Below are 26,993 nucleotides of genomic sequence, written 5' to 3'. Positions count from 1 at the left end.
GCGAGCTCAGCATTTTCTTCTAAAAGGATTTCAAAGCAAATATAGCTAAAGTAAAAACGGTACTTTACAAGAATAGCTCAACACGGGGTGTAGAACCGTTACGGAGTCCAGGCTCCTTGTGCTAATGCTAGATCAAGTTGTATATACAGTTAGAAGGACTGCACAGCTGGTTGTTTGCAAGAGGAAAGCCAGATCCTTGTGCTCGCCCTACAAATACACTGTAAGTCCTTTCCACTAAACTAGAGAAAAGAAATCAACGTACTCATGACATAACAGCAAAAATCCACCATAAGAAGAAGTTTAAAAGGGTCAGAAATGGGTTAAAAGCTCTGGCTGTGAATCACAGCGTTATCTTTGGAGGCTGACACTGTTTGTACAGTCTGCTATGGGCTCCCATATCTGCAGTGCAGTCGCAGTCCTGCAGACTGCTTCTGTCACTGACAGCCATGCGATCCTTTGTAAACAGAGGAGGGAAATTCACTTTGCCTAAATAAATGTTAGTTTGCAGCATGTACTATGTGAGATGTATGGAGTTCTGTAGGAAGCCCTGCTGACAAGGCAGCTGGGCCTTTTTGTTACGGTTTGTGATTTTAGTAGCTGCTAAAAGCTTCGGTAAAATCATACCCGTGTACTGTTTGTTTCCTTAATTCCTCCCTTTCTTTCTGGATTCTGGTAGGAATCATCTCCCCAAATCCCCGAATCTTGGCTCTTCAGCCACGTTTCATTGCATTTCTGCTCAGTGAGCAGAGCGATGATGGAGGACTGAATCTGGAAAGCAGGACGTTGCTTGTTCGCGGTGTCTTTTAAGATCTGATCGAGTTTCTGATTCCAGCTATTCTTTAGGAGGAGTTATTTTTGGTTACGACTGTAACGACGTTCGACAGCGATCACTGTTCATGGTGACGATTGGTAATGAACGCTCTTAATTGGCGACCGCCTCCCACGGGTGGGAATCGCCCCGACGGGTGGGAATCGCCCCCACGGATGCCATGCAGCCTTCGGCCCTCCCCGCCCCACCGCCGCCGTAGGGCTGAGCGGATCGGACCTGGGCGGCCCCGCGCGGCGCTTCCACTCGCGGCATTACGGCGCGGGCGGAGCGGGGGGCGCGGCTCGGAGCGCGGCGGCGGCTCAAGAGCAGCGGGGCCGGGAGCGGGGCGGGGCGGCCGGCAGCGGGGAGCGGGATTGGGACCGGGATCGGGCCGGGGAGCAGCGAGAGGGGCTGCGGTGAGCCGCGGGCGGGGGGGTGTGGGGGGTCATCGCGGCCGGGCGCGGCGCTTCTCGGCCCCCCGGAGGCTGCCGGTGCCGGGCGGCTCTCGCGGCGCTCCCTCTGCCGCCGACCCGGCGCGTCTCGGCGGGGCTGGAAAGAGCCAGAACGGCTGCCTGTAAGCAGGCGGCGTTGCGGGCTGCGGCACCTGGTAGCGGCGGCTTCGGAGGCGGTGCCCTGCGGGCGTGAGAGCTGCAGGGCAGCTGTTCCGTGTTGCTGCCCGTGCCGGCTGCTGCTCGGAGCTGCGGCTTTGCGAGGGTTCCGGGACGCGCTTGTTCCGCTCCCAGCTCTTTTCGCTTTCAGCTGGGATTCGTTTTCGAAAAGAAATCCTTTCCCTACGGCCCGGCTGTGTGCCGAGCAGCGGCGGAGATGTGACAGAATGACGGAGATTGGAGAAGAGCTCTGAGATCCCCGCTCGGGCTGTCGGTGCTCCCTTGGGGGGGCTGTTGGGGTATGGGGCACAGGGAGCTTCTCTGTGACCTGTGGCAGGGCTGCAGGGGTCCCATAGCTCTGTGCTGGCTGCTCTTAGGCTGCGTCTCCCCCAGGTTAGCTTTCCCTGAAGATAAGTGTGTAATCAAACCTCCTGTCCGTTGACTTTTAGTGCTTTGTAAGGGTGAAGCGGCTCTGGAAGGTCACACAGCCATCTTCTCCAGGCGGGTGCTGCAGCTTGCTGGTATCGAGGCCTTTGGGAATACAGGTATGTTGTAGATATATAGCAAAACCATTAACTGCTGCTCTGATTTCTCATAATGCCACCTGAGAACTGTAAATTACTGTTGCTGTGACTCTAAGGGGCAGGAATTTTGCTTATGCTGTAACTTACTGAGATTGCCGTTTCAATGTAGCTCAGTGCAGGAAGTACAACCATGAAGGCGGTCGTGCGTTTCAGGCTGTAACAGCAGGGGGAGCACGATTTACTGCTCGATGCGAGGAGTTGGTTCTGGATTGAAGTCGGGAATCGAGTCTGTTTATAATACCCATGCTGTGCATGTTGGCAAGCTTCCAGAGAAGCGAGCTGTAAACATAGATTGCTTTCCTCTGCCTGGGCCTGATTTCTGTGCATGGCTCTCTGTATGAAGGATGCTGGGTATGTCAGGAGTACGTGTTCCAGGCTGAGTGGAGATCCTGCTGCACATCTGAGCTGCATTCGGTGGTTGTTACCAGTTGAAAGGAGTACCTTGCTGCCCACAGATGTGTCATTTAAAAAAAATATATCTTTCTGAATGGAGATTTTTTTGTGTGTGTGTGTAATGGAAGGCGAATATGTATACCAAAACTATGGGCTTTGCATGGCAAAATGCAGTCTGGATCTTAATGCTGGGAAGCATATTGCAGTGGGAGAAGAGTGTGTTGCCGTGCTCATATGTTCACCAACAGTGTGGAGTCTGGCTCCAACTGCACGATGAGCTTGCGTGCACTGCGGAGTGAGATGCAGGCAGATTTGCTGTGCTGTGTGAGTTTTCTTGTCTTCTACAGTGCTGGAGAAATATTTTTTCTATAGTTTAAATAAGTGGAAACTGATCCAGATGCTTATGCTTTCTGGGGTAATATTAGTAAGGATAACACAAGGCATTTTAGCCTTTAAAAAGATGCGTGCTGTTTTGCATGGACATACTGTGTCCTTGTCAGCGCATGCAAATGAACAGCTTTTCCTGTCTTCCTTTTGGCCTGTCGTGAAAAGTACAAGGAGATCATATTGTATTATTTGTTAGGCAGTTATAATTGTTTTCAGATGCACATTAAGCCCTTTGGCAAGAAAGGTGGTGATGTAGGCATAAGCTGCTTTGAGCTGAGAACTTAAAGTATGCTGGAGGAAGGAATTATTAGGTGAGCCTTAAGGGAGAAAAGAACTTGCTTGTGAGGAGCTATGTGATTTTGGAAGGAAGCAATGCCTTTTCTCTCCCTCACTGTGAGCAGGAGCTGCTGTTTTAGAAGGGTAACTGCATGCTGACTGATGGTGTCAGTAATCCTGGTGTGAGGTTCAAATCCTCTGAGTGGGACCCTGACAAGAACTTGATTTCGTACTTCTTAGGTCAGGGGAGTGGTTGGATGTTGGAGCACCTACTGCGTCTGGGTAATGGATTATGGCCCTGAATAATGTCTCAATTGTCTGCTAGCAGTGAAGATTTGCTCTATTGGGATAAAATTCATTTCCTCGCTATTTAATCACTTTAATTAGCTGTAGAGCTGCCATCGTGTGCCAAAGATCTGCTGGCTGTGAGACTCACTGCTCTGAGCTGGCTGTTTTTATGGCTGCTTTTCTTATAGCAGTATTAAGAGAAGCTCTTTACAATAATCCTGAATCCATTTACAATTCAGCCCATCCTCTGGCCTTAAGCATGAGAAGAATCTAGCAGGCTTTTGTTTGTACTGCTGTATTTAAATACAATTAGCCTGGTGTGCACCCGTCAGGACTAATGGTGAGTTGTTGACCACTTTTGAAGCCATTTGCCTTGCATGCAGTGAGGGGGATGGAGAACTTCGTGCTGTGTCTGCAGGTAACAGATGCTGGGTGTAAAGCACTGGCATTTGGAGAACGTTGGCTCATCCAAGAGTCCAACCTCCAATTGCTGTTGGAAGATGGGCTGCTCTTCAGAGCCTGGCGTAGGGACCTCAGCTGTGTGTGCACTGAGAGCCCATCTGTGGTCTTGAGTGGCTTTGAAATAGTGACTTGCTTGTTACACTGCCCTGTGATACGTTAAATTTAGATGCAGTGGGGAAGCACTATTTTAGCAGTGGTTTTCCAGGTCTCTTTAATAGCACAGGCAGGCACAGAAGAAGAGTCAGTCTGTAACCCTCATTTGTGGGTGAGAAGCTGGTAATCCCGGTAGGCGTGCACATAACTTCTATAGGTTGGGCCCATGTTCTTGCATCTTCTGGAGGATTTTTAGTGTGTTTAATAAAGAACTCAGTCTAACTTGTGAAGAAAAATTCCAGCCTGGTTTATTTGGTCTACAAGAACTTTTTCCTGCGGCCTGTGCTCGCTGCAGCCTGACGGTGCTCTTTCCAGTGGGAGCAATGATTCATTGAGGGCTTACACTCCTGAAAAGTGTTTATACAGTATCCATTTGGTTGGCTTCTGGTGCTGCTGGCTGGATACTTTTAAGAGGAGGGAAGGAGCAAAACACAAAATGTTGCTGTATGTGGTGCTGTTCAGCTCTAAGTGTCCATGGAGTGGCCTCTTGTTGCAGCCCCATAGGTTGGACAGTGGTGCATGCGCTCATCTCCAGGGAGCAAAAGCACTTTAAGGTATCTGTGCCCTTAATATAGCCTATGGTGCCTGCTCTCAGTTCCTGCATGACCCCTGCATGTTTTTAAACTTAGGCTAAACTGAGCTTACAGAACCTGTGTGAGTCTTCTGAAACCTGTTTTAGCGCAGTGTAGCTGTTCTCATTGGAATGAAAGGAAATCCTAAATTCACCTGTCTGGGTAACAGGCGTACCATGCTGAAGAGGCTGCTGAAAAAAGCCAGGAGTGCAGGCAGTACTTGTCCTGCAGCTCTCTTATCTACAGAGTTCAGGCATTTCTGTGCATCTAAGTTCTTTCAACCAAGGAAAGCAGACAGGCTTCACTGGTCTCATGGTCCTGGTTTTTGAGGTGGGAGGTGCTAATGCCCCTTCTGGCTCTGTTCTGTGTTAGCAGACAGCCTGGCTGTAGTGTGGGGGGGAAGCCATGCACACGTGTGTGTGTACACATGCACTTGTGCTTTCCAAAACTGTGGTTATGACATCACTCTTAGTCTCCTGTAATTCATTATTTCTTGCTGGTTTTCTGAATAACAGCTGTGAAAAGAATGTATACAAACAGTTTGGAAGTCCTACGGCCAGGTGTCTGCTTCTTCAAGCAAGAGCTGGTTTGTGTTTACAGAGGGTTTCTGTTTATTGACTCAAGAAAACCTGAGTAGGATGGCAAAGCTGTTAAAGATATGCTGTAAAGACAAGCTGCTAGCTGTAGTAAGTGTTCTTCTTGGCAGGTATCCTGAGCCATGAGTGCACATGGTGGGGAGGTGCAGGGAGAAAGCAAAGTTGTGTTGTTTGAACTGGAAAGCTCCCTGGTAATTGTTTTGCCAGGCTCTGTGTAGTGTGTCCAAAAAACCACTCTGTGAGACAAGAACAGCCCATGCAGATGGATGCTTCTGGCTGAATGCATCCCAACTGATGTGCTTCCCAAGTGCTCTCGAGTCGCTGTGCTTTCTGCTATATCACTTATAGTGGCTGTCAGTGTTGGCAGACCTCTGCGTGGTGCTGTTCATTCAGCTCTGCTTGGTTCTCACGTTACCCATGTATGAGTTCTGAACGAGCTTAAACAAATCACTTGGGAATACGTGGTTTGCAGGGGGGTGAGAAACAGCGTGGTAAGAAGTATTCTGCATTCCCTGTCTGAAATGCTGTTTTTCTGCTTGCTCATGCTTGCAAAGTCGTGGTATTTCTGACTTCTCACGTAGACTTTTAAGGCAATCAAAAGGAAAATGTAAGAAATACCTTGCAATGTGGTAATACATAGCAGAGCTGTATGCCCTGTTCTCAGTGATGGTGGTGGTGTTATGTGCTTGTTGTTTGCATCCACGTACCAAGGAGCTTGGATTAAGGGCTGGGACTCCTATCATCGTACTGCATTCTTGAAAAATGGAGAAAGGGAAGGTGCCATCCATCTGCCAGCTCCTTCTACCATCTTCCTTTTGTTCTAATGTGGGGACGCTGGGAGAGCTCCTCTGGTGGCTGTTCTCCTTGCTGAGCAGCAGCCTTGGAAATCCAGAAGCCATAAGGGCTGTGCCCAAAGCCCATAGCATTGGGATGATGTATTTTGAGTGATCCAAGTTGGAAATTTTCACTTTAAAGTTTTCCAGCATTTGCTGCCACTTCTACTCTACAAAATGTGTTATTTATTTGGCTTTCTCACTATTTGTGTTTCTCGTCAGTTTTTATATAACTGTTTCCTAGCATGTCTGTGTCTGACCATTTGATTGGGGCTTTATTGCTGCTGGAAGATGATACAACTCTTATTTTCCAGGCTTGAGCTTTCTAGAAGATGAAGCCCTGGCTGCAGTTGGCGTTCTTTACCAGTGTTTTCTTGGTCTGGCATGCAGAGGCAGAGTTCTTCACTTCAATAGGTATGGAAACAACCAGTGCACAATGTTACAATGCAACTAACGTGACTGCCAAAACTGTTGAACTTTACAGATGAACCATAGGACTGCCCTTGTGTGGCCCTATCAAACACCAGCTTTGTCAGGGAGAGCAGCACTTTGACATCCTTGGTGCTATTCTGCATTGCAGGCTTTGTATCACTGGAAGTTGTTCACGTTTGGTTAGCTCAGCACATTATGACTAACCTGTATGAGTTTCTCTGAGGTCTTTGAGTAAAAGAAGACAATATCTATGTTTTCTTAAGAGCTGTGCATCTGGTTTTGAATGCAGCACAAAGCTTCATCCTGAGGTGCTGATTTCGTGCAGAGAACTTCTGTGATAAATATGTGAAATATTCTTTCACAAAATGTGGCATATCTTATCTTTTATATAAGATTTGGGATTGGATTTGAGAATAGGAAGGAAAAATCTCCTCCAAAACCCTTCCTGGTTTTGTAAGACTTAAGTAAATCTCAATGAATTCATGTTGCTGCAGGTCTTGAAAATAGACTGATTTGATGAAATTCTAGTTCTTGTCTTGAAGCTGCAATTAAACTGTGTGGCTTCTGTAGCAGATCCTAGAAGTAGGCACAGACTGATTTCTGCTGTGACTTGGTCTAATGCTTTCCTGTGGAATAGTGTGGAATCCCCCTGTGAAGACAAGAGGTGAATGGATCTGGCTGTCCTCAACTTTGAGCTCAGTGAAGCAGTGCTTCTGAATGGTAGAGCTCCAAACTCCTGCTTGTTTTGCACTCATGTATGGAATTTATCAGCCAGAGCAAAGCAGTGGAGCTTGAAGCACGTGTTCTTGTGCTCCAAAGTTGAGTAAAGAATGCTTACCTACGTGGCTGCAAGGTTACTGTGAAGGACCACCTGCTCTTTCCATTTGCCCATTTCTGGACCTTTCTTATCTCTGGGAAAAGAACATCCTGCTGCCTTCCTACTTAATTATGCCCCACTAATAAAGACTTTAGAACGCTGAAATGAAAGCTGTTCAATTCAGCTGTTGCTGAATATCCATTGGGTCTTTCAGTGTTGCTCTTTGAAAAGCGAAGTTTGTCACAACCCTTCAGATGAATGTGCTGGCAATTCTCTCTAATGCTAATGAGGAGAGACTTTGTCAGTCCATAAACATGAGTCTGAAGTTCCTCCTTAATGGTGGGTTGTGTATCCACAGATACCATACTGAAAAGCTGTAATTTTAAGTGAGTCAAATGGTGGAGTAGAAGCTGACCTCATTTCTGTCCATGTGCTGAACAGATGTTGGGGCATCTGGATGACTTGTTGCTTTGAGCAGTAGCTTCATTAATGTCAAACCTTTATTTTGTTTGCCTGGCACATAATTACAATAGCCAAGTAATTTGGAGATGGTTAAAAAAAGAGGCAAGGCTATGTGAACAAATGAAGTTGAGGCTTTAATAGCCTCTTGAAGCATTTAAATGTCAGACCTGTATGTGTAGTAAGTCCAAAAGCTTACTAGCTCCAAGTGCACACCTTTTGATTTATCTTTTCTTAAAGGGGCTGCAGCATCTGAGATCTTTGCTGCTGGGGAACTCATCATGAGAGTGATTACTACTTGCTTGTATTCTGTTTTCAGGTCAAATGACGGATCTGATTTATGCAGAGAAGGACTTGGTACAGTCTTTGAAAGAATACATCCGAGCAGAAGAGACCAAACTGTCTCAGATTAAAAGGTAGGGGAGAGGTTTGCATAGTGAAGAGGGGCCACAAAGTGCGTAACCTGTTGTGTTCAGTTAAGCTCACCTTCCTGCTCTGGTTTGTACTTCCCCAGTAAATATAATGAGTGTAAGCAGTGCTCCTGTGGAGAAGACACTGATATCGAAGAGGAGCCTTATCTGCAGGAGCTAAATGCTTGTAGATGCTGTTGCTCTGGGCTACCTGTTGTAAGCAGCTCCTATTGTCCTGGTGCCTCAAATCAGTTAAAGCTCTTGCTGACAACACACTTCTCCTCAGCTAGGCTGTTAATACTTACCTAGCTGCAAGTTGTACCTAACAGGGCATGACACCAGGATGGTCTGAGGTCTGGGTTGGTAAGAGCTGTGTGCCTGTAACTGGAGCCATGCTTTCCAAGGACTTTCTGAACTCCAGATGGTATCTGGCAGCTTGATCTCCCTTTGGGATTGTTGGGTGGGGATAGGGTTATGAAACAGTGAAATGAGCCAAATTCCTCGTCACTTTTGTACACACAAATATTTATTTCTTGAAAAGTTGCCCTTCTGAAGGAAAACTGTCTCCTGTTCAAGTATGTTTAGAGTTCAAGCTATGTATAATACTTCTAAAGCAACAAAAATCATCTGCATATGTCAGATTTCTCTTTGCATGTGCTGAATTTGCAGTTGACTTTTTCCTGTATTGGTAAGCAAGAGGATATTTCAGCTGTCACAACACTTGAGCTCTAGTCTGAGGGATATGCTTTGTAACATGCTGAATTCCATCACTTGAATATGGTGGCATTTCTTACAATTGCTTTCTATGCATAGAGATGTTTGATTCAAAACACCCCTGTGAACAGAGAGTAAAACTTCACCTTATTACTACTTTGCAAAATAAGCACTGGATGCAGTGAAAGCTGATTTTGTTAGGAGATGTGAGACATGTCTTAAGGTGTCACTAATCTGCCATCTCTGCTAAGGGTTCTCATCTTGCTTTGTTGCAACATCGTGATACGCAGAATAAGGCAGCCTGGCAGCTTGTGCCAATGGCTGTACTGAGCTGCTTACAGCCATGGTTCAGTCATGGCTTGGGGTTAGACTCAAAGGGGATTTCTAATGTTCAGTTATTAGCTTACCTCAAAGCTTTTTTCATACTGGGTACTGGAGAGAGGTTGGCCAAATGCTTGTCACAAGGGGTGATAGGGATTTGCACATTTCTCAGATAGATAAGTGATGCTTTTTATTATTTGCTGAAGTGCAATGTGTTGAAAACGGATGGCTAAGACTCATTGCAGGGGAGATGAATGCCTACTGAGATTTAAATTAATAGGCAGGGAAATAAATCTCTTTGAAAAGAGCATATTGTGATTAAAAATATATATGTCAATGAACCTCACTTCATCTGGTGAAGTTAAAAGCCTTACATCTGGTTACGGTAGCAAAAGCAGCCAGTTGGTTCCAGCTATGTAATTAGGATGACTTCAGAAGGAAGATATGCATTCAGAAATTGTTCTCAGGCTGAGGAATACCGTTCTCTCTTTCCAGCTGGGCTGAGAAAATGGATGTGCTGACGAGCAAATCCACTTCGGATCCAGAGGGGTACCTGGCCCACCCTGTGAACGCTTACAAGCTGGTGAAGCGTTTAAATACTGATTGGCTGGAATTAGAAAACCTGGTTCTTCAGGATACAACAAATGGTGAGGAGCTGCAGGGAAGGTGTTGGTGGGAGGTCCCCCTACAGCAGCGTTGCTTCCCCTTTTGTTCTGGAAGCTGCAGGCTCAGCTGTGGCTTAAATACCGTTGCTAATTTGGTTTGGAACTTAAACTAATGACTGGGCTCTTGCTTACTGTGTACCCAAGAGGGGGAACTTGCTGCTGAGTCAAGACTCAAAGCTGTTACTTGTCATAGGCACGTTACATTTGGTTTGCTTGTGTAGTTTGCAGCAAAGGAGAATAGGATGTCCTGAAGTGGCCAGCAGTTATCAGCTGTTCTATATCTTGTCTTGAGTTCTATATTCCTCTGTGTAACAGCTTACTCATCTTACTTCCCAATCTGTAAGCACTCACTTTGGCCATGTTGGTCAGTAAATAAGAATCAAAATGAGATCTGTACTGAATTGGCATAGGACTTTTCGTCATTGTATGTCAGTAATTATGTGGTGCAAGTGAATGTATTGATGGTTATTTCTCTTGTCATTTGCCTGTTAACTCTGTTTCTTATAATTGGACAGAAAGCAATGCCTGTATAAATGGAGAGCCTAATGAGAGGTTTCAAATCTAGTTAATTTGAATCCTGGAATTTAGAAACAAAGCAGATGTGTTCTGTGTTAATCTGGCGCTGCACTTATTCAAACCGTCGAAGTAACAGCTTTTCCTTTTGTTTTCCTTTTGCTATGAAGGCTTTATCACAAATCTCACGATTCAGCGTCAGTTTTTTCCAACTGAAGAAGATGAGACAGGGGCTGCCAAGGCTCTGATGCGCCTGCAGGACACATACAAACTGGACCCTGAAACTCTCTCTCGAGGGAACTTGCCAGGCAAGTGCACAATGGTCTCATCTGCTATGAAGAGATGCAAACAGTAACACCCTCAAACTCTCCAAAAGTCTGTTTTGGGTGGAAATAAAGGCCTGTGGTTCTGAAATCGTGTGGCTCAAGCAGTAGAGGTTGCATCCGCTGTAATGTTCTGAGAATGAGGTTTTTTCTATCCAAGCCAGGGATCCCCACTGACAAGTAGCACAGTTTTTATTTCTATTAATTTAAGGGGAAATCTGTTCTGGCTTTTTCTGTGGTCTCAGTACCAAAGCTAGGAAGCTGCTTGTGCTGGTAGCTGTGTTGGCAAATGGCGTGGTTGTTTCCCTGGGAACTGAAGAGCTGAGCAGAGGTGATGCTCCCTAATTCACTGCTCTCGTGGCTCTTTGCAAAGCGTGGCTCTCTTCTTGCCCTCTTGTTCTTTATCTGTGGAATAAAGGCTAGCGATATTTGCCACAAAGTTATTTTTGAGACTAGATAAACATATTGTGATGTGCCACTGTTCTCTCGGGAGTCCCAGTGGGTGTTTGTAAGAGATGTGCTAGCAAGTGTGCTGTTTCAGTAGCGCTGCTTACAAATTGCCTGGACTTCGTTAGTGTGGGTAGTTGAGTTCACAAAATAGCTGTAGTTAAATGTAGGTCACAAACAGTGAACTGAAGATGAAGCCATATCTGTGCACCTGATCTGGAGCAACCGGAAATCTGTACACAATTGAACCTAGTTTGCCTAAATAACAATCAGCTGCTTGTGCACAAATGTACACCTCAAGAGCAAACGAGGCAGTGTGCCGTGTAGCCAGACATCTCTGATAGTCTAACAGTGTCACCTTAGTGTCTGTCAAGTCTGCTGAGCTTTTAGTGTGTTCTGCCTTTGTCTACAGCAGAAGGCAGAACAGCTTAAGAGAAATCTGTTGAACTTTGGTTCCCAAACAGATGAATCTACGATGATGATGGGATGTAATTTTTGACTCCTGAGCGTGACCAGTTTAGCATGGAATGTAAATCATTGTTAGTGCATTCTTCAAAAGATGTTTTTTATTATAAATTTGTGTATTTACTGATATTTCTCAATGTGCCTCCACATGTGAGGGCAAGGATGCTTCTGTGCAGGTTGCTTAAAGACCTTTTTTTGTTATTAGGAACAAAATATAGGTCGTCTTTGACAGTGAGTGACTGCTTTGGTATGGGCAAGACTGCTTACAATGATGGTGACTACTATCACACAGTGCTCTGGATGGAGCAAGCCTTAAAACAGCACGATGAGGGGGAGGATACTACAGTCAGCAAAGTGGAGATCCTGGATTATCTCAGCTATGCTGTCTTCCAGTTTGGGGACTTGCACAGAGCCATGGAGCTCACAAGGCGCCTGATATCCCTCGGTAAGAGCATTGCCAGTAACAGCCAAGAGCAGCCCATACTTATGGGTGAGCTGACTGGAAGGATTTCCTACCAGATGACCTGTAAACAAATATAAGTTATGGAGAAAAGCCTACTTGTGCATGGAATGTCTTCAGCAAGCCATCCTATAGGCCGTGCTGTTATTACCTGAAACCTAAGTGTCTGTCTGACCACTGTATTTTCTGGTGTACTGTGATGTGTCTGGTAACGGTTAATGCCTGAGCTTAAGGATTCCAGTAGGGATTAAGGCTGCCATGGGCTCAGCAGAGTACTACCTCTGCTGTCGAAACCTACTGACTTTTTAATATTTCTTGACATTTTTCTGTGCAGATGCTCTTTGTTAGGTAGTTTCTTTGCCTGAGATCTCAGTGTATTTCTCTGAGCAGTCAGACCATAGATTAGAATTTCCTGAGACCTAGTTTTATCTGTGCTCTGTTTCTAGGTTTCTTCTGAGTGAGCAAATAGGCATTCCTTTAAATACAGCTCTACTTGTGTTGAGGAAGTTTATTATCTCTAATTAACATCTTCTGACTGAAATATTTGTATGGTTTTTAAATCAGCTGTTATTCTTCATCTAGATGCTGGCAGCATCCTGAGAGTGAGTAAAGCCATTTTATTAGCAGGGAGGAGAATGGGAAAGATGAATAACTTCTACAGGCATTGAGATTCCTAGATTGAAGTTTATAAAATGACCGTAGTGAATCTAGTTCCTTCTGCAGGAATGCATAGCACTGATAGCACAGTGCACATCAGCATCAGAGTGGAACAGATTTGATAGTCTCTTGTGGGAGCCTCCTCTACTCTGGGCTAACCTTTATCTAGCCAATATCAGCCTGTGCTTTAAGGGGTGGTTACTCCAGTGACCATCTGGGTTTGCTGAATAAGGGACACAATGAGCTTGGGAAGGTCAAAAGCACAAAAGTGCTGCAGGTGCATGTCCAGAAACACACAGTTGTGAACTGGGACTTCCTTCTGTAGTGTAACTATGATAGGTGATTAAAGTCATCTATTGATGATATTTACTAGCTCATAGCAACAGCAGTAATCGCTAATGATAGGTCTAATGTGTTCCATACCTCTGGCATAGGCATAAGAGAATGGATGCTGTAGGTAAGCTGGTAAATGACAGTGCTTAACTTCTGAGCTTCCAGACTTTACAGGAAGTGTTTGAGACTGAAGTTTGTGGCTGGGGTTCCACTGAGGTACTGGGCTGAAGCCTGCTTGTGCACTGCAGATGAGAGGCATGGTGAAGGGTGCTGCAAGTAGCCTAGCTTGATCTCTTGTGGTCTGTTTCTCCTGGGTGGAACTAGGCAGACAGTATTTGAAGTGCAGGAGAATTGGGATGACCAAAACCTCCTTCCACTCAGATTGCATGTTTTGTGACAGATCCTTTCAGAAATTACTGCAGAAGGATGCCAGCTTCCCTCTGCAGAGACAAACAGGAGCCAGAGCACTTGGTTGCTTGATGGTGCTCTAGGAAGGAGAGAATTATTGCTGAATCTTGATGCAAACTCTTCCTTGCATTAACAATTCCTGAGACTGTACCAGTTACTGGTTCTGTGTGTTTTGTCCCAATGAAGACAGCACTCATGAGAGAGCAGGCAGCAATCTGCGGTACTTTGAGAAGCTGCTGGAGAAGGAGAGAGAGAAGTCCCCAAACAAGACAGTGGCCACAACGGAACCCGTGGTGCAGAGTGGTGCCTATGAGAGACCTCTTGACTACCTGCCAGAGCGTGATATCTATGAGGCCCTCTGCAGAGGTGAAGGGGTGAAAATGGTAAGAGAAAGGCAGAGCTTTTCCGACTGCGCTGCCTCTGCATAAGGATGGTCAAGTTGGCTCATGTGTAAAGCTGTGCAAGAAAAACTGAGTGTAATTGTCCAGTCTGAGACATGCACTTATGCCTCAGCCTCTGTCTTCACCTGTTAATTCTGTACAGAACAGCTCTCAGCTTGTTCTTCTTAAAGGTTGTTGAGAATTGAGTCTCCTGACAGTCTGTCTATCCAATCATTTCAGGTGCTGGCTGTTTTGGTACAATAGGAGGCTTTTTCCACTGAGAACTAGTTACATTTTGCCACTGTTATGGCATCACATTTTGTGCATCTTGATGGGTGCTTCTGGGGGTGACTGTACTGACCTGCCAGCCTTTGGCACTTCAAATATTTTTAGTGCAGGAAGAAATCCATTTGTTTCTCTGCGCAGCTGAAATTGTAAGAGCCAGGCATTTCTTACAGCCAAACTTTACTTATTGAATCTGAATTTATAGCCTATTAGGATTTAACTGAGAGATTAGTTTTTTCAGATCTTTTTAGTGGCATCTGGAGCAGCATGTTTTCATTCACAGTAAATATCAGCATTGCTGCTGCTTACCTCTGACACTAGCTGTGTGCTGACTGCTCTTGCTAGTGCTTATGAAATAAGACACACTCTTTTCCTGTTTCTAAGCTTATGAATAATGGTTGAGCAAACAATGCATTTTACTTGGTGCCTTGTTTCAGACGCCTCGGAGGCAGAAAAGGCTGTTCTGTAGGTACCACAATGGAAACAGAAACCCCCATCTGCTCATAGCTCCCTTTAAAGAAGAAGATGAATGGGATAGCCCTCATATTGTACGCTACTATGATGTCATGTCTGATGAGGAAATTGAGAAAATTAAACAACTGGCGAAACCAAGGGTGAGTTTCCCTTCATCTCACTGACTGCTAATTGCATGCTTTGGTCTACAAGCAAAGGCTAGGCAAAGGATTTGAGAGAATGGTTTCGTAGTACGGATAATACACTGTGAAGCTAAGGGGAACAGTTTCAAAACTGCCTGGTGATGTAGGATCCTAAATCCCAGGCTCATGAAGGGGTTTGTGCAATGTTGTGTTTAACTGTGCAAAATTCCTTAGTAAATAAGGGCTGGAGCTGGAAAGGTAGGTGACTGCCTGCCTGGCCTAACATAGCTTCAGTCACCTTCTTGAAATGAGGCTGACCTGAATTGCAGTAGCTTTAACCTGTGATGTGAGTGCACACAAAAATAACCCCACAAAGTTAGTGATTCTATCTGACTTCCCTAGAGGTGAGGTTACCAGTCTGTTTCCTTTCTGGCAATGTGAGATCAGCAATGGATGCTCCATCTTCTGTGCTTGCCAGGTCTCGCAGGAAAGTAGAATTGTATAGGATTGGTTCCTTCCAGCACTTCTGTAGCTCCTGCTGACAACTGTGGTGATAAGATTCCACTCAAGGATTGCCTTCGTGCATTTCTAACTGTAAACATTAGTACCTACTGATGTTTACAGGTCTGAAGAAGCACCAGTTCCTCAAACACCCAGAGTTGTTTGTTATTCTGGGCTTGTGAGCACTGGCTAGCTGTGGGAGTGCTGGCACAACACTTCCCTCTCAAAGAGGATTCTCAGCTCTACAAACAGACTTTTCCTATTATGTCATACTGTAAAACTTTGAGCCTCAGATAAAACAGAAACACTGAAAGATTGAATCATTAAATCTACTTTATGAAATCAAGCACCTTCTAAATAGGGCAGCTATTAGATTTTTTTTTCCAGTTTTACAGCTTTTGTTCAAAGCTTTAATGATGGAAAATATTAAGACTCGCTAAGTTTTGCTTATGTCAATAATGTGCAAGGAATTCTTCATGTTACCTATGCAGCTGTAGGATGAGGATCAGTACAACAGGAGGTAAATACTGTCATCTTAAGATTCGGGCTTCTTTAATTACAAGAAAATAGTTTCTTATAACTTATTACTCAAATCTGTCTGACTGTTCTGTAGGAAGAATAGCTTTGAGTTCTGCAGTACTACTGAAATACTGGAAAATGCAAGTCTTGTGATGAGATAGTGTTAATGTAGCTTAATTTCAGTTGGGAAACTTTGGTTAGTAGTCATGGAAGCTTTGAGACAAACTCTGAAGCGCTGTGTTAGTTTTGGGCTCGGAAGGATGAATATTTCCTTGGAACTTCTACTTCAGGGTCTAAACACTTAATATTATCTGCAGCTTATGCTTGCCAGTATTTCTTGTTTTGTAGAGAAACAACATCTGTATGTGATACTCAAGTTGGTTTTGGTTATTGTTTTGCAAAATGCAATTGCTTTTACTCCAGTTCCAAAAAGTAGTTCCAACTCGACAGGCAATACATCAGAGCTGACTGTGTCAGCTGTTCAGTGCTGGAAATGGTCTCCAAAACTCTTAACTTTGGTGTGGGAGCCTGAAAAGGCCAAGATATGCCACTAGATCTAAATGCAAAGGGCAGACATCAAGCAGGCGTGCGCAAGCTCAAGTAGCAGCATAATAGAAAGTTTAGAAAGCTAAATTGCATCCCCGAAGCTGTGCTTCGTTGCACAGGGAAGAACAACATTGTCAGCCTGCTTATTCTGCTGTGATTTTCACAGGAGAAATCTGGAGCAGAATAACTGAGTCAGAATTAGATGAGCAGATGTGCCAAGAGCTCTCGCACAGGGACGAGACGAGGGTTGTAAAACTGGCTGGAGGCTTATTTGAGGAGAAGTGAAGGAAATAGCTGCCTACTGGGAAGAAAGCGCAAATAAAAGGGCTTTCTGGGGCCTGTAATTAAGCGGAAGGAAGAAGGCACGATTTTAAGTGTTTGTGGTTTTCAGGAGTTAAATTTAAATGTGGTTTGACTTTGCAGTCAGACAAATGAGTGTCCCAGTTCTTGTTCTCAGTTGCGAGTACGAGACCCAAGTTGCCTGTAAAGCAAGCAGCAGGCTGTTGCTTTGCTGCCACAGTGGATCTGCTCAGGTCTGCAAGGTTCCAGACTCCTCCTATATACTAACTGTGTGATGTGGCCTAACAGTGATGCATTATTTGCTGTGCAAAATGCATAGGTAAGCTGCTATAAAAGTATCTGTCACTGAGAGCAGATGTTGCAGTCCTTTTCCAATTGGGAAAATCTAAGTAATATTGAGTCTTGTCCTCAGGACAAGTGGATTTGTCTGCCCTGTAATTTGTAATTCATTTTGCAAATGTTTTCATCTGTATTTAAATCTAAGAGTGAGCTTTTTCCAGTCCACATGAAGAGAGGGCTGATTAAATGTATGCAGCATCCAACAATTCTTTCTGCCAAGAACATAAGCTTCATATGTTGACTTTGTTGTTGTTCCATCTTGTTAATATGGACTCCAGCTGTTTAAGAAGTCTTTTTATAAGGTACCTCAGTTAGCACTACTTGTGCATTTAATGGATATCATGGCTTTTGCAGTCAATTGCTTTCTCTAGAATCAGCTGCAGGTGATGGATTGCATTTGCGTTTTTCTGTGTACTGTTCTAGCCTGAGTCTGGGACAAACTCTAGGTCGGAGTTTAACTTTCATGCTGTGATACACTGAAATTTGATAAGGCAGCTGCTAGTTCTGTTAGGATTGAAGTCTGTTTTTTGATCTGTAGTTGATGTTTCTTCCTGTTTGGGATTTTTTGGCACAGCTGGCACGAGCCACAGTTCGTGATCCCAAAACCGGTGTCCTTACAGTGGCTAGCTACAGGGTATCAAAAAGGTAAGCCTAGAGAAGAGTTCAGCCTTAAGTTTTCTGTGCTTAACAGCCCTTGTGTGCTACCTCCATTGGAGAACTAGAAATGCTTTGCATGCAGCAAAAGCTTGCACAACAAGTGCATGGTAAATGGCTCATCTGTGTAATTTGGGGTAGAAGAAATCCTTCTGTTTTGGGAAGCTGGTGGTTTGGGGCTTTGTATTCTAAAACAATGTTTCACTGCTTCCTATTCCCTTCTCTTGCCCTAGTTCATGGTTGGAGGAAGATGATGATCCTGTCGTGGCTAAGGTGAATCAACGAATGCAGCAGATCACGGGGCTGACAGTGAAAACAGCTGAGCTGTTGCAGGTTGGTGCACTTTCACCTTAGCAGGATGAGATCTGATGAGTAGCTCTTCAGTGGGGTGGTGTGGTATTAATCCAGAAACAAATATCAGCATTGCTCCTGACCAGCTCCTCCTAGGCATTCTGTTAACTGAACACACGGGTTCCTGGTGAGTGGGTGAGTAAGGTCATGAACAGCACCATCTCCTAGATCAGACGTGTGCTAGAGAAACACCCGTGCTCAGATTCTGCCTCTTCGGAGGAGGAGGGAGTAAGTGTGATAGCAACTGTTGCTGCATGTTCATGTTTATCAGGTTGTTGTGGTGATAAGCAAAGAGAGCTGCTGTTAAGAAACATCAGTACTGAGAAATTCTCAGTGGAACCCTTAAGCTGAAAGGGAGGGAGCTCTCAATGCTTGTCTGCACACCTCATTACTGGCAATCTGAAGAAAAAGGAGTTGAGTGGATATCTGTTAAGCAGATAGCAATCTTGCCACAGAGCACCATTTCTCAAAGGGTGTTTTGGATCTTTGAGAGTTATCTTATGCAGCGGTCGTGCAGTTCACTGTGTACAAATATTTTGCTTTGTTCTTCTCTAGGTTGCTAATTATGGAATGGGAGGGCAGTATGAGCCACACTTTGATTTTTCTAGGGTAAGATTACTTTTCCAATTACTCCTTGGGTACGGGGTGAGGGTGGGAACAGATCATTTTGGGAACTGTTGAAACCCTTATTAAAATGTCTTTTCTAATAAAAAACCATTTAGCCCAGTTGCATGGAATGGATTATGACCTCTGGAAAACTCTCACTCCTTTCTCTGGTGCTGGAAGTTCAAGAGACCAATGAACAAATCTGACTGCCTGCTTTTGTCCTATTGGTTCTTTGCACGATGTAGAGATATTGAGAGATGGTCCTACTCTTCTTATATGTACTCCTTCTGTTACCCTGCTAGGGAACTCAGCCCTGGATGGAGATAGAGTTGTTCCATTGGGTTTATAAATTTAGCAAGGTTGTCAGTCCTCTTTTGGGTATTTTAAAGTACTTTGGCTGAGCAGGACATGTCCCTCCAAAAAAGCAGCATGTATGGAAGTCTTTTGAGTTGGAACCCTTCTGATAAAAGCCTTTAAAACCTTTGTGATTGCAGCTATAGGGAGTCAGCAGAGTTTTGTCACCCCTGTCCAGGATGCCAGTGCTGTGGGAACAGCAGGGAAACTTGTCACTGGCACTTGTTGGGTCTATACCAGGCACTAGAGGGCTCTACCTGGCGAGAGTGAGCTCAGGTTAGCAGTGAGAGGGGAGAAGACAAACTCTTCATTGCAGTTGCCTTGGTACATGAATAGCTGTGATGACATAGCTGTGATGAACACAGCTGAAGAGCTGTGATGACTAGTTGTCACACATACAAAATCCGTCTTGGTTTCAGGTAGAATCATCTCCAATCGAATCCATCTTAATTCAAACTATTCCAGTGTTTTTACCTGATAGAAAGAATGGATTGCTGCAGCCAGAGGGTAACCCAATAATTGAGAACAGCATTGAAGGGGCCCTACTGAATGCTGTTCATAAATAATCTTAATCCCCAGCACTGTGGAAGCTCCTACTCGTTGGCTTTGGCCTGTTGAGAGAATTTCTCTGTCAACTTTAAGACTGCTTTGTTTCCAGAGTGAAGTCAATGCTCTTAAATTCTCTTCAAAGCCTTTGAACTCCAGGACCTCAGATATCAATTTGGTCGTTATGGTCTTTACTTTTGGATTAGGCAGCTGGGACAGAGCTCCATTTGGAACATAGCCTTGGCTGCAGTCATCAGTTAAAGCAGGGCAATTGGGGAGTTTGCCGTGGGCTTGGGCTGGTCTGCCAGGCTCTGTGCGTCACAGATTCCAGTACTGGAATCCAGAGACATTGCTCTCTCACTGTCTGATCAGCCTCACAGCTTTTTGTTCCCTTACAGCTCTCAGATGGGGAAGCTTTAATACTTAAGTATTTCAACTTCCAGATCGTGTTGGGTACTCGAAAGTTACAGAAGAATCTTATATATTGAAGCTCAGAAATGCATGACTGGACCTGAGTTTGGCCTTAGAGGTCTTGGAAACAGGGGAACTCCTCTTATCTGAGCTTCAATGTTGGCTATTAGATTGAATTTGCATGTACTGATGCAGGCATGTAGTTCTTAGTATGAACCCATTTCAGGAAAGATATTTTGTTGAAATAATGAAGTAGATTGAACTACAACATCTCAGAGTTTTTCTTGCTGCTTGTCTTTTCCTAATGCTGGTTTCTGCATTTTTTTTTAAGTGTTAAAGTTTATTTTTGTATTGAAGAATTCATCTTAACGTTACTTGGCTGAATCTTGTCAACAATAAGCAATACATATAAACCTCTAACTGCATTTTTCCTCTGTGCCCTTCAGATGCCCTGGGCTTCTGGGTGTTTTCTGCTTATAAACTGGCACCTGTATGATCTCATACTTCAACAAATGAAACTCTCAACACTTGGTCTTCTTGATATAGTCCTCAACTCTAGATAGACAACCACTTGAGATGAATTACTGTTATTCTAATTTGTTGCTGTTAGAAGTAAATAGATTTTCTTGTGACGTTTCTCTGAGATCACACATTGAGAATCTAAATGCTTATCTATCTTACCTAAATGCTGTTCAAGCTGAGTTTTTCATAACCTCAGTTGTTGACTTTAGACCAGTGTCCACCACAATAACAGCCTGTTGGTTACTTAAATACCACCTGAAAGCATTGCTTCTACTATAATGCCCTGAGAATTACTTGTGTGCTACTTCTCCTTCTAGCACCGGAGTGCAACGTGCACGCATCTATGCACTGTGGCTGCAATTTGTGCTGGCTTTAGTGCTGCCCTGTGAATCCCCTCTTAATTCCAGCTCTCTGAGCCTGAGGCTCTTTGTGCAGAGCTGCATATGTAACTCTAGTGTGAGCCCATTCAGAATGAGAGGTTAAAGTTGTTGTCTGTTACAGCGACCCTTTGACAGCACTCTCAAATCGGAAGGAAATAGGCTAGCGACGTTTCTTAACTATGTAAGTACCTTTGTTTGTCTGCTGTCTGTGAGCTTGAAGTTTGCAGTTATTCTCATTTAATTTTATAGAAAGATGAGCCAGATGCTTTCAAGCGGTTAGGGACTGGAAATCGTGTGGCCACTTTTTTAAACTATGTAAGTATGATGCTCCTTTGTGAATTGGGTGTAACTCAGGGATGCTTTGTTTGCAGTGGGCACAGTTTTTTGTAGAGGTTTGTGGGTGTTTGGAAGGAGTGTCTTCAGCTCCTGCAGCATCAGGTGCTGTCCTGTGTGAACAGAATTGGGATTCCTGCACAAACCTTGATTCTCACAGTGAATAACATGCATCTTATTCTCTGCTGGCTGTACACGGTCAAAGGCATTTCACCTTTTGTGTGTCCCATGCAGAACATATCAAGCATGTTCTGATGTCTCTACTCAAGAGTTTGTTGTTAAGGTGTAGGTGTTAACTTGCAGAGTTGCATGCACAAGCTTTCTAGCTGGAAGGGGCAAAGCACTGTGCTTCTATGGCATCTTGTGCCCTTTTATTGTAGGTACCAAGCAGGAAGACACCAGAGTGGTAATAACATAACAGCAATCCTAGTTGCAGTGAAGAATGTGGGGATTGTTTTTGATTGTTTGCACTTTGTGGGAAATGGATGTGACTGATTTGTTTCTCTCCTTTAGTTCCTGATCAAAAACCTACTGAGATCAGTGAAAATATTACTTAGTTTCTTAGAAAGTGTTTCTGGGGACTTTGGGTTTTGAGTCACATCTGTAGGGCTTAAAGTGAATCCATCTTTGCTAACAAATTCAACAGTTCATTCCAGTGTAGAACAGCAGAGCATAAAGATGCAAGCATTTCTTTAGAGCCTCATTGGTGTATGTATTATTAAGGCACTTGAAGTAGAATAGAACTATTGGGGAACAGCAAAGAAATTGTGCAGAAAACTGAGGTTTTCCACTTGCATTGTTTGTTTGTTTTTTTTTTTTTTTTTGAAGTGGTTGACCAGGATGCTAAACTAAATTATGAAAATGAGTTCCAAGGACAAGGTTTCAGTTTGAGGAAATGTGGTTTAACAGGCACTTATTTTTCTAATTGAATCATAAACCAGAATGAAATTCTGAAGCTAACTTGCTCTGAAGTCTTCTCCCTTGTTTTGGAGTACTGCCTTATTAATGCTGCAGGTTCAGTTTTTTTATGGCTAATTTGTGTAATATGTACTTGTAGATCAGCTCTTCATCAAGCTTACATATGAATAAAAGCCTTCAGCTGAAGTAACAGCCTTCAATAAGCAGCTTAGCAATTCATGCTGGTTGAAATCCATCTCTTCTTTGTTACTGCAAGTCACAGAGGTGCGAGTTGTGTTAGGACAAGGGGCGCTTGAGCTTGGGGTGCCATTTATACAAAAGGTGCTGTAAATGATTGGTTTGACTTTGTTTTCTCACTTTGTTTTATTAGATGAGTGATGTGGAAGCTGGAGGAGCTACAGTTTTCCCAGATTTTGGGGCAGCCATATGGCCCAAGAAGGTAAAGTCACTCTGTATGGCTGCTTCTCATCTCCCCTCTCCATCTACTGTCTTTTCCTCATTAGTCTTGTATCTAAGTCAGTTAATGTGCCCGTGCAGCTTGCTTGATGCTCAGAGGTTATAGTGGGAATGGTTTCAATGTAGAGCTGTTATTAAATCTTGTTTTCAATCTCTGAACACAGCTGAATTAGAGTTGAGAGCAAGTTGTCTTTTCCATGTGCTGCTATTTGTGACCTATGCTGAAGTGTTTCATAAGAGCTTGCAATTGGGTTCCTGGGCATTATCCCTCTTCCTCGTGTCAATGACTTCAACATGTTGGCTGGGTTCTGGTTAATCCACATCTGGTATCTTTTCTGCAGGGAACAGCAGTGTTTTGGTACAACCTATTCAGAAGTGGTGAGGGTGATTATAGAACAAGGCATGCAGCTTGTCCAGTGCTAGTAGGGTGTAAATGGGGTAAGTAAAACTCCTTGAGGAACAAAACCTTTGGTGTATACAAAGATGGTGGTATACTGAACCATTATAGCAGCATTTAATAACCCAAATATTGCCATTTTAAATGCTGGAGTCATTTGGCAATAATGAAAGCTGGCATCTCAGTATGTAGCATGAAGCAGCTACACTGCTCAGCTGTCTCTGGAGAGAGCTTTTGTGGCAGTAATGTTGCAAAGCATGTAAGAATGGCCTTGTGTGGTATAGGACAGCTGTAAAACAATTTGGGTTGGAAGGGAGCTTAAAAGATCACCTGCATGTCCTCAAGTTTTTTTTCCTGTACCACCATCCCCCTTCAGTTTTCCCAAAAACATCTTTCCTGATCATGTTATCTGATCAGATGGATCTGTGCTTTCTGGAGGCAGGCAAACCTGATTGCATGGCTCATTGGAGACAAATGCTCCCTCTTGCCTTGGATGCCCATAGTCTGTACTCCCTGCTTCGGGTGCCTGGCCACTGGGAAGTTGTGTTATCTGCTGGAAGTAGCTTATGTCTCCTGTCATCCATTTCTGAACCCACCTCCCATCGCCTCTGTGGTGTTCTGATTGCCAGAGCACAATGACCTGTAATAACACCAGATCCAAAATACACTGCCTTGTTACTGTTGGCCAACTGTGCAACTGGAAATCTTCTTCCTGGCCCTGTGAATCTTTGTTTCCCATTGGGTGGGTGGAGAACTATAAGACCTCAATGGAAAGAAGAGTCTGGGTTGCGGTGCTGCACAGGGATTGGGTGCATGGTGGTAACTAATTCCATGCCTTTGTTCCACAGTTTCAAACAAATGGTTTCATGAAAGAGGAAATGAATTCTTACGACCTTGTGGGAGAACAGAGGTTGACTGATATCCAGCCTGCTGCAGACCTTTGTTTCTTTGTCTCTTTTTCTACTGTTTGTTCTTCCAGTTCATTTCTAAGAAATGATCCATCTTTGTTTTTTTTCCCCCCGAAAGTCCTGGCACTTGTCACAAAAAGACAAATGTAACACCTGTGAGTGAAAGTAAATGGCTTTGTACACATCTCTTGTCTTAGTTGCTGTCATTTGTCTCCACCTTCCCTTTCCCCTGCCATGTTCATCATTTTAGTGGTCTTCCACCCTCAGTGTTCTCTTTAGTAATGATGCAAATGATGTTGTGGGTGATCCAGAATGCTCGGGTGCCTGGTCTTGTGCCTTTTGTACCTCAGAAGTTTTAGATGTTAAATATTTCTTCAAACCAAAGTTTTTAAGTTTTGTGTACATGTTAATTTTATTGTATTTCTATGGATCATGAGTTTTGAAATAAATGTTCTTTCAAAAATTTTTGTGTCCATGATGGATATCAGTACTGGGTTTAGGGAACACGGAGCCTCTATTTCCTCCTTTTCTGAGGGTCTGTTTCTTCATTACCCTTTCTTTGAGAAAAACAACATGGCTTTGGATGATGCTAAAGGTTGGAGCATGACACAATTCCTGCAGCTTCTACTGAAGTTGGAAAGATTGATTTGTTTTGAAACTGTACTGTAAGAGCAGACAGGCTGCACACTAACGGCAGTGTGCAGGGTGATCTCAGTATCACACTCATTGTATCGCACTCATTATCAGAAGCCCTGCCCAGTGTTACTTGTGAGGGGCTTTCAGGAAAACCTGATGCCCTTTCCAAGCAGTTGTGACCATCCTTGATTGTAAGAATAACTGTCACTGATGTAATGCTGACTGTTTTTTTCCTATGGGAGCACTTGAGCTGGCAGTTGTTAATGTCCCAATGTATGAGACAGGCTTGTAAGCAGAAGACTCTTCAATCGCACTGAGACCTTCGGTCAGTCCTAAAGTCAAACATAATGAACACTGGGTTCCTCTGCACAATATAGAGTGGAAAAAGTACGGAGTGAGCTAGAAGGTAACACTTAAAGCAGCTCTTAGGCACTGCCAATCTCCTAGACCATCCCCCTTTACCTGCTCCAGGCTCAGTGAAGTCGAGCAATTGTTTCTGCAGGGCAGAGTTTAGTAGTTGCTGCCTAATTTCACAGCACTCCTTTGCCTGCCATGAATGCTGTGGTTGTTGGCAGGCTGCTCAGAATATTTCATTTCTGACCTCTGCTTTTTCCTAGTAAAATGTCTCAGCGCAGCATAAACGTGGGGAACAAGGAGCTTTGCTTTATTACAAGGCATTCAACATGACTGCCTTGCAGATGTGAAGAACTGATGGAGAGCCAAACCCCCAATTTCTAGTTGGACCACTTTGATCCTGTGGGGAGGAAAAAGAATCTACTTAGGCTTTCTGTCAACATACCATGTTGACAGCTGAAGTTCACATCAGGCCTCCAGCCCAAAACCTGTACATCCTCCTCAAATTGTGGTGTTGGCTTGGGAATGCTGTTGTTAGCAGTTATATCACACTGGACCTTTAATACTGATTTTTTTTGCTTGTTTTCTCTAAGGAAAAGCTGCTTTTTTGTCCTCCAATTTGACTGAGGCCATTCCTGAAGTGGATGCAGTAAGTGGGGATGCAGAGCTGCTTCAACACTAAAACTGCTTATTGTGCTGTACTCAAGTTATGCTTACTGCTATTATGAGCTGAAGCATAATGCTTATTTCAGGGAGAAGAGCACATGTGACTTGGGGGCATTCCATAACCTCCCAGGCGTGTTTGTGCAGTTTGTCAGATTATATTCCCTATTCTGTCTTGTATCAGGCTGAACAGAATATGATGGTAAGCCTAAAATGGAGCTCAAATAGTAGTCTTTAGACTTAGAATTCTTATGCTGGAACTCAGAGACAGGGAATTTCTGTAATGTCTCACTGCTGTGACAATGATAGATGCTTAAAAGTTTGGTTTGGACTGAATCTTCTGACACGTTGCTGACTCTGCTTTATTTTGTAGGGTCTGAGTATTTGGCACAGATATTTATGCTTTGGGATCTTTCAGAGCTCTTCAGGCCGTCTGTACTCACTGATGTGGTCTTCAGGTACTGATGGAAGCAGATACCACACGAATTGTCATGGAGCTATGGTCTCTTATCGCTGCTTTTGTACTCATAAGAAGAGCAGCCACCCCCAGACCTTGCTGGTAATCCACATCCACTGTGAGCATGTGGTTTCTTAAACCATGGCCTCAGCACAGCTGTGTGGGCATGTGGTGTGTTGCCAAGCAATACTGCAGCCCTCCGTGCAGATTAGGCATCACCTAAAGCACAGACATTCAGCGCTGTAGGCTCAGCGAAGGATGTTATCTTCTGTGTTAGAAACTGCTGCTTTCTGATTACAGTGAACAAGCATCTCCCATCTGATCATCTGAGAGGGGAAAACCAACATTTGGTCCGAAGGGTAGAGAGTGGCACCTGCGATGGTACAGGCAGCACTGCTGCTCCTCATGGCTACAGCAGCTCAGGTGCTGTGATGCCTTCCAGGCCCTTCTGCTGTGATCTCACAGCCTTTGCTTGGGTTCCACGCTGCCTTCCTTCACTTTCATCTCAGCTCTTGAATGAGAAGAAACAAACAAAAGACTTCCGACTCTGTGCGATGTGTGAACTCGTACGCTCTGCTCCCCCCCCCAGCCTCAGTCTGTCGCTTCCTCAAAAGTGTTCACTTTTTACTGCTGCCCAGCCCTGCTCTGCCTCCACCACACTGCATCATCTCAGCAGTACTGCGGGCTGTGAGAGGCAGCAGCAGCGCTGTCCTTGGGAGCCATAGAATCCTGGAATGGCCTGGGTTGCAAAGGAGCACAACGCTCACCCAGTTCCAACCCTCTGCTGTGTGCAGGTCACCAACCAGCAGCCCAGGCTGCCCAGAGCCACATCCAGCCTGGCCTTGAATGCCTGCAGGGATGGGGCATCCACAGCCTCCTTGGGCAACCTGTGCCAGTGTCACCACCCTCTGGATGAAAAACTTCCTCCTAATATCCAACCTAAACCTCCCCTGTCTCAGTTTAAAACCATTCCCTCTTGTGCTATCACTACCCACCCTCATAAACAGCCATTTCCCCTACTGCTTATATGTTCCCTTCAAGTACTGAAAGGCCACAATGAGTTCTCCCTGCAGCCTTCTTTTCTCCAAGCTAAACGAGCCCCGTTCCTTCAACCTTTCTTTGTAGCAGAGGTGCTCCAGCTCTCCAATCATCTTAGTTGTCCATATTTGCATTTCCAGGGCATGCTGCTCTCTGCTT

General features: G+C 44.4%; 1 protein-coding gene across 4 annotated transcripts; it reads left to right on the top strand.

The window, feature by feature from the left end:
- The first annotated feature begins 1,184 nt into the window (after positions 1 to 1,184).
- On the top strand, positions 1,185 to 23,870 carry P4HA2 (prolyl 4-hydroxylase subunit alpha 2). 4 transcript variants are annotated; one of them, XM_048960684.1, is made up of 17 exons: positions 1,494 to 1,715; positions 1,866 to 1,961; positions 6,275 to 6,374; positions 7,988 to 8,084; positions 9,609 to 9,760; positions 10,462 to 10,599; positions 11,732 to 11,971; positions 13,571 to 13,767; positions 14,487 to 14,663; positions 17,425 to 17,495; positions 17,738 to 17,837; positions 18,411 to 18,464; positions 20,796 to 20,855; positions 20,924 to 20,989; positions 22,296 to 22,364; positions 22,723 to 22,819; positions 23,627 to 23,870. In XM_048960684.1, the coding sequence occupies exons 3-17, from the start codon at positions 6,293 to 6,295 to the stop codon at positions 23,695 to 23,697; spliced, it is 1,671 nt and encodes a 556-aa protein (XP_048816641.1). In that variant the 5' UTR covers positions 1,494 to 1,715; positions 1,866 to 1,961; positions 6,275 to 6,292; the 3' UTR covers positions 23,698 to 23,870. The 4 variants fall into 4 exon arrangements, with proteins under 4 accessions (XP_048816638.1, XP_048816640.1, XP_048816641.1 ...); XM_048960681.1 differs by lacking the exons at positions 1,494 to 1,715; positions 20,796 to 20,855 and adding an exon at positions 1,185 to 1,224; XM_048960683.1 differs by lacking the exons at positions 1,494 to 1,715; positions 20,924 to 20,989 and adding an exon at positions 1,185 to 1,224.
- The last annotated feature ends 3,123 nt before the right edge of the window (positions 23,871 to 26,993 follow it).

This window comes from Lagopus muta, chromosome 14 (genome assembly GCF_023343835.1).
Source record: "Lagopus muta isolate bLagMut1 chromosome 14, bLagMut1 primary, whole genome shotgun sequence".
NCBI lineage: Eukaryota > Metazoa > Chordata > Aves > Galliformes > Phasianidae > Lagopus > Lagopus muta.
Note: the sequence above shows the minus strand (reverse complement) of the source record. Positions and strands in the feature narration are given on the sequence as shown.

Coding starts and splice junctions, on each gene's coding strand:
- P4HA2 (XM_048960684.1), top strand. CDS start 6,293: ATGAAGCCCTGGCTGCAGTTGGCGTTCTTTACCAGTGTTTTCTTGGTC. Junction 6,375..7,987: donor AGAGTTCTTCACTTCAATAG/GTATGGAAACAA, acceptor TTCTGTTTTCAG/GTCAAATGACGGATCTGATT. Junction 20,856..20,923: donor TAGCGACGTTTCTTAACTAT/GTAAGTACCTTT, acceptor TTAATTTTATAG/AAAGATGAGCCAGATGCTTT.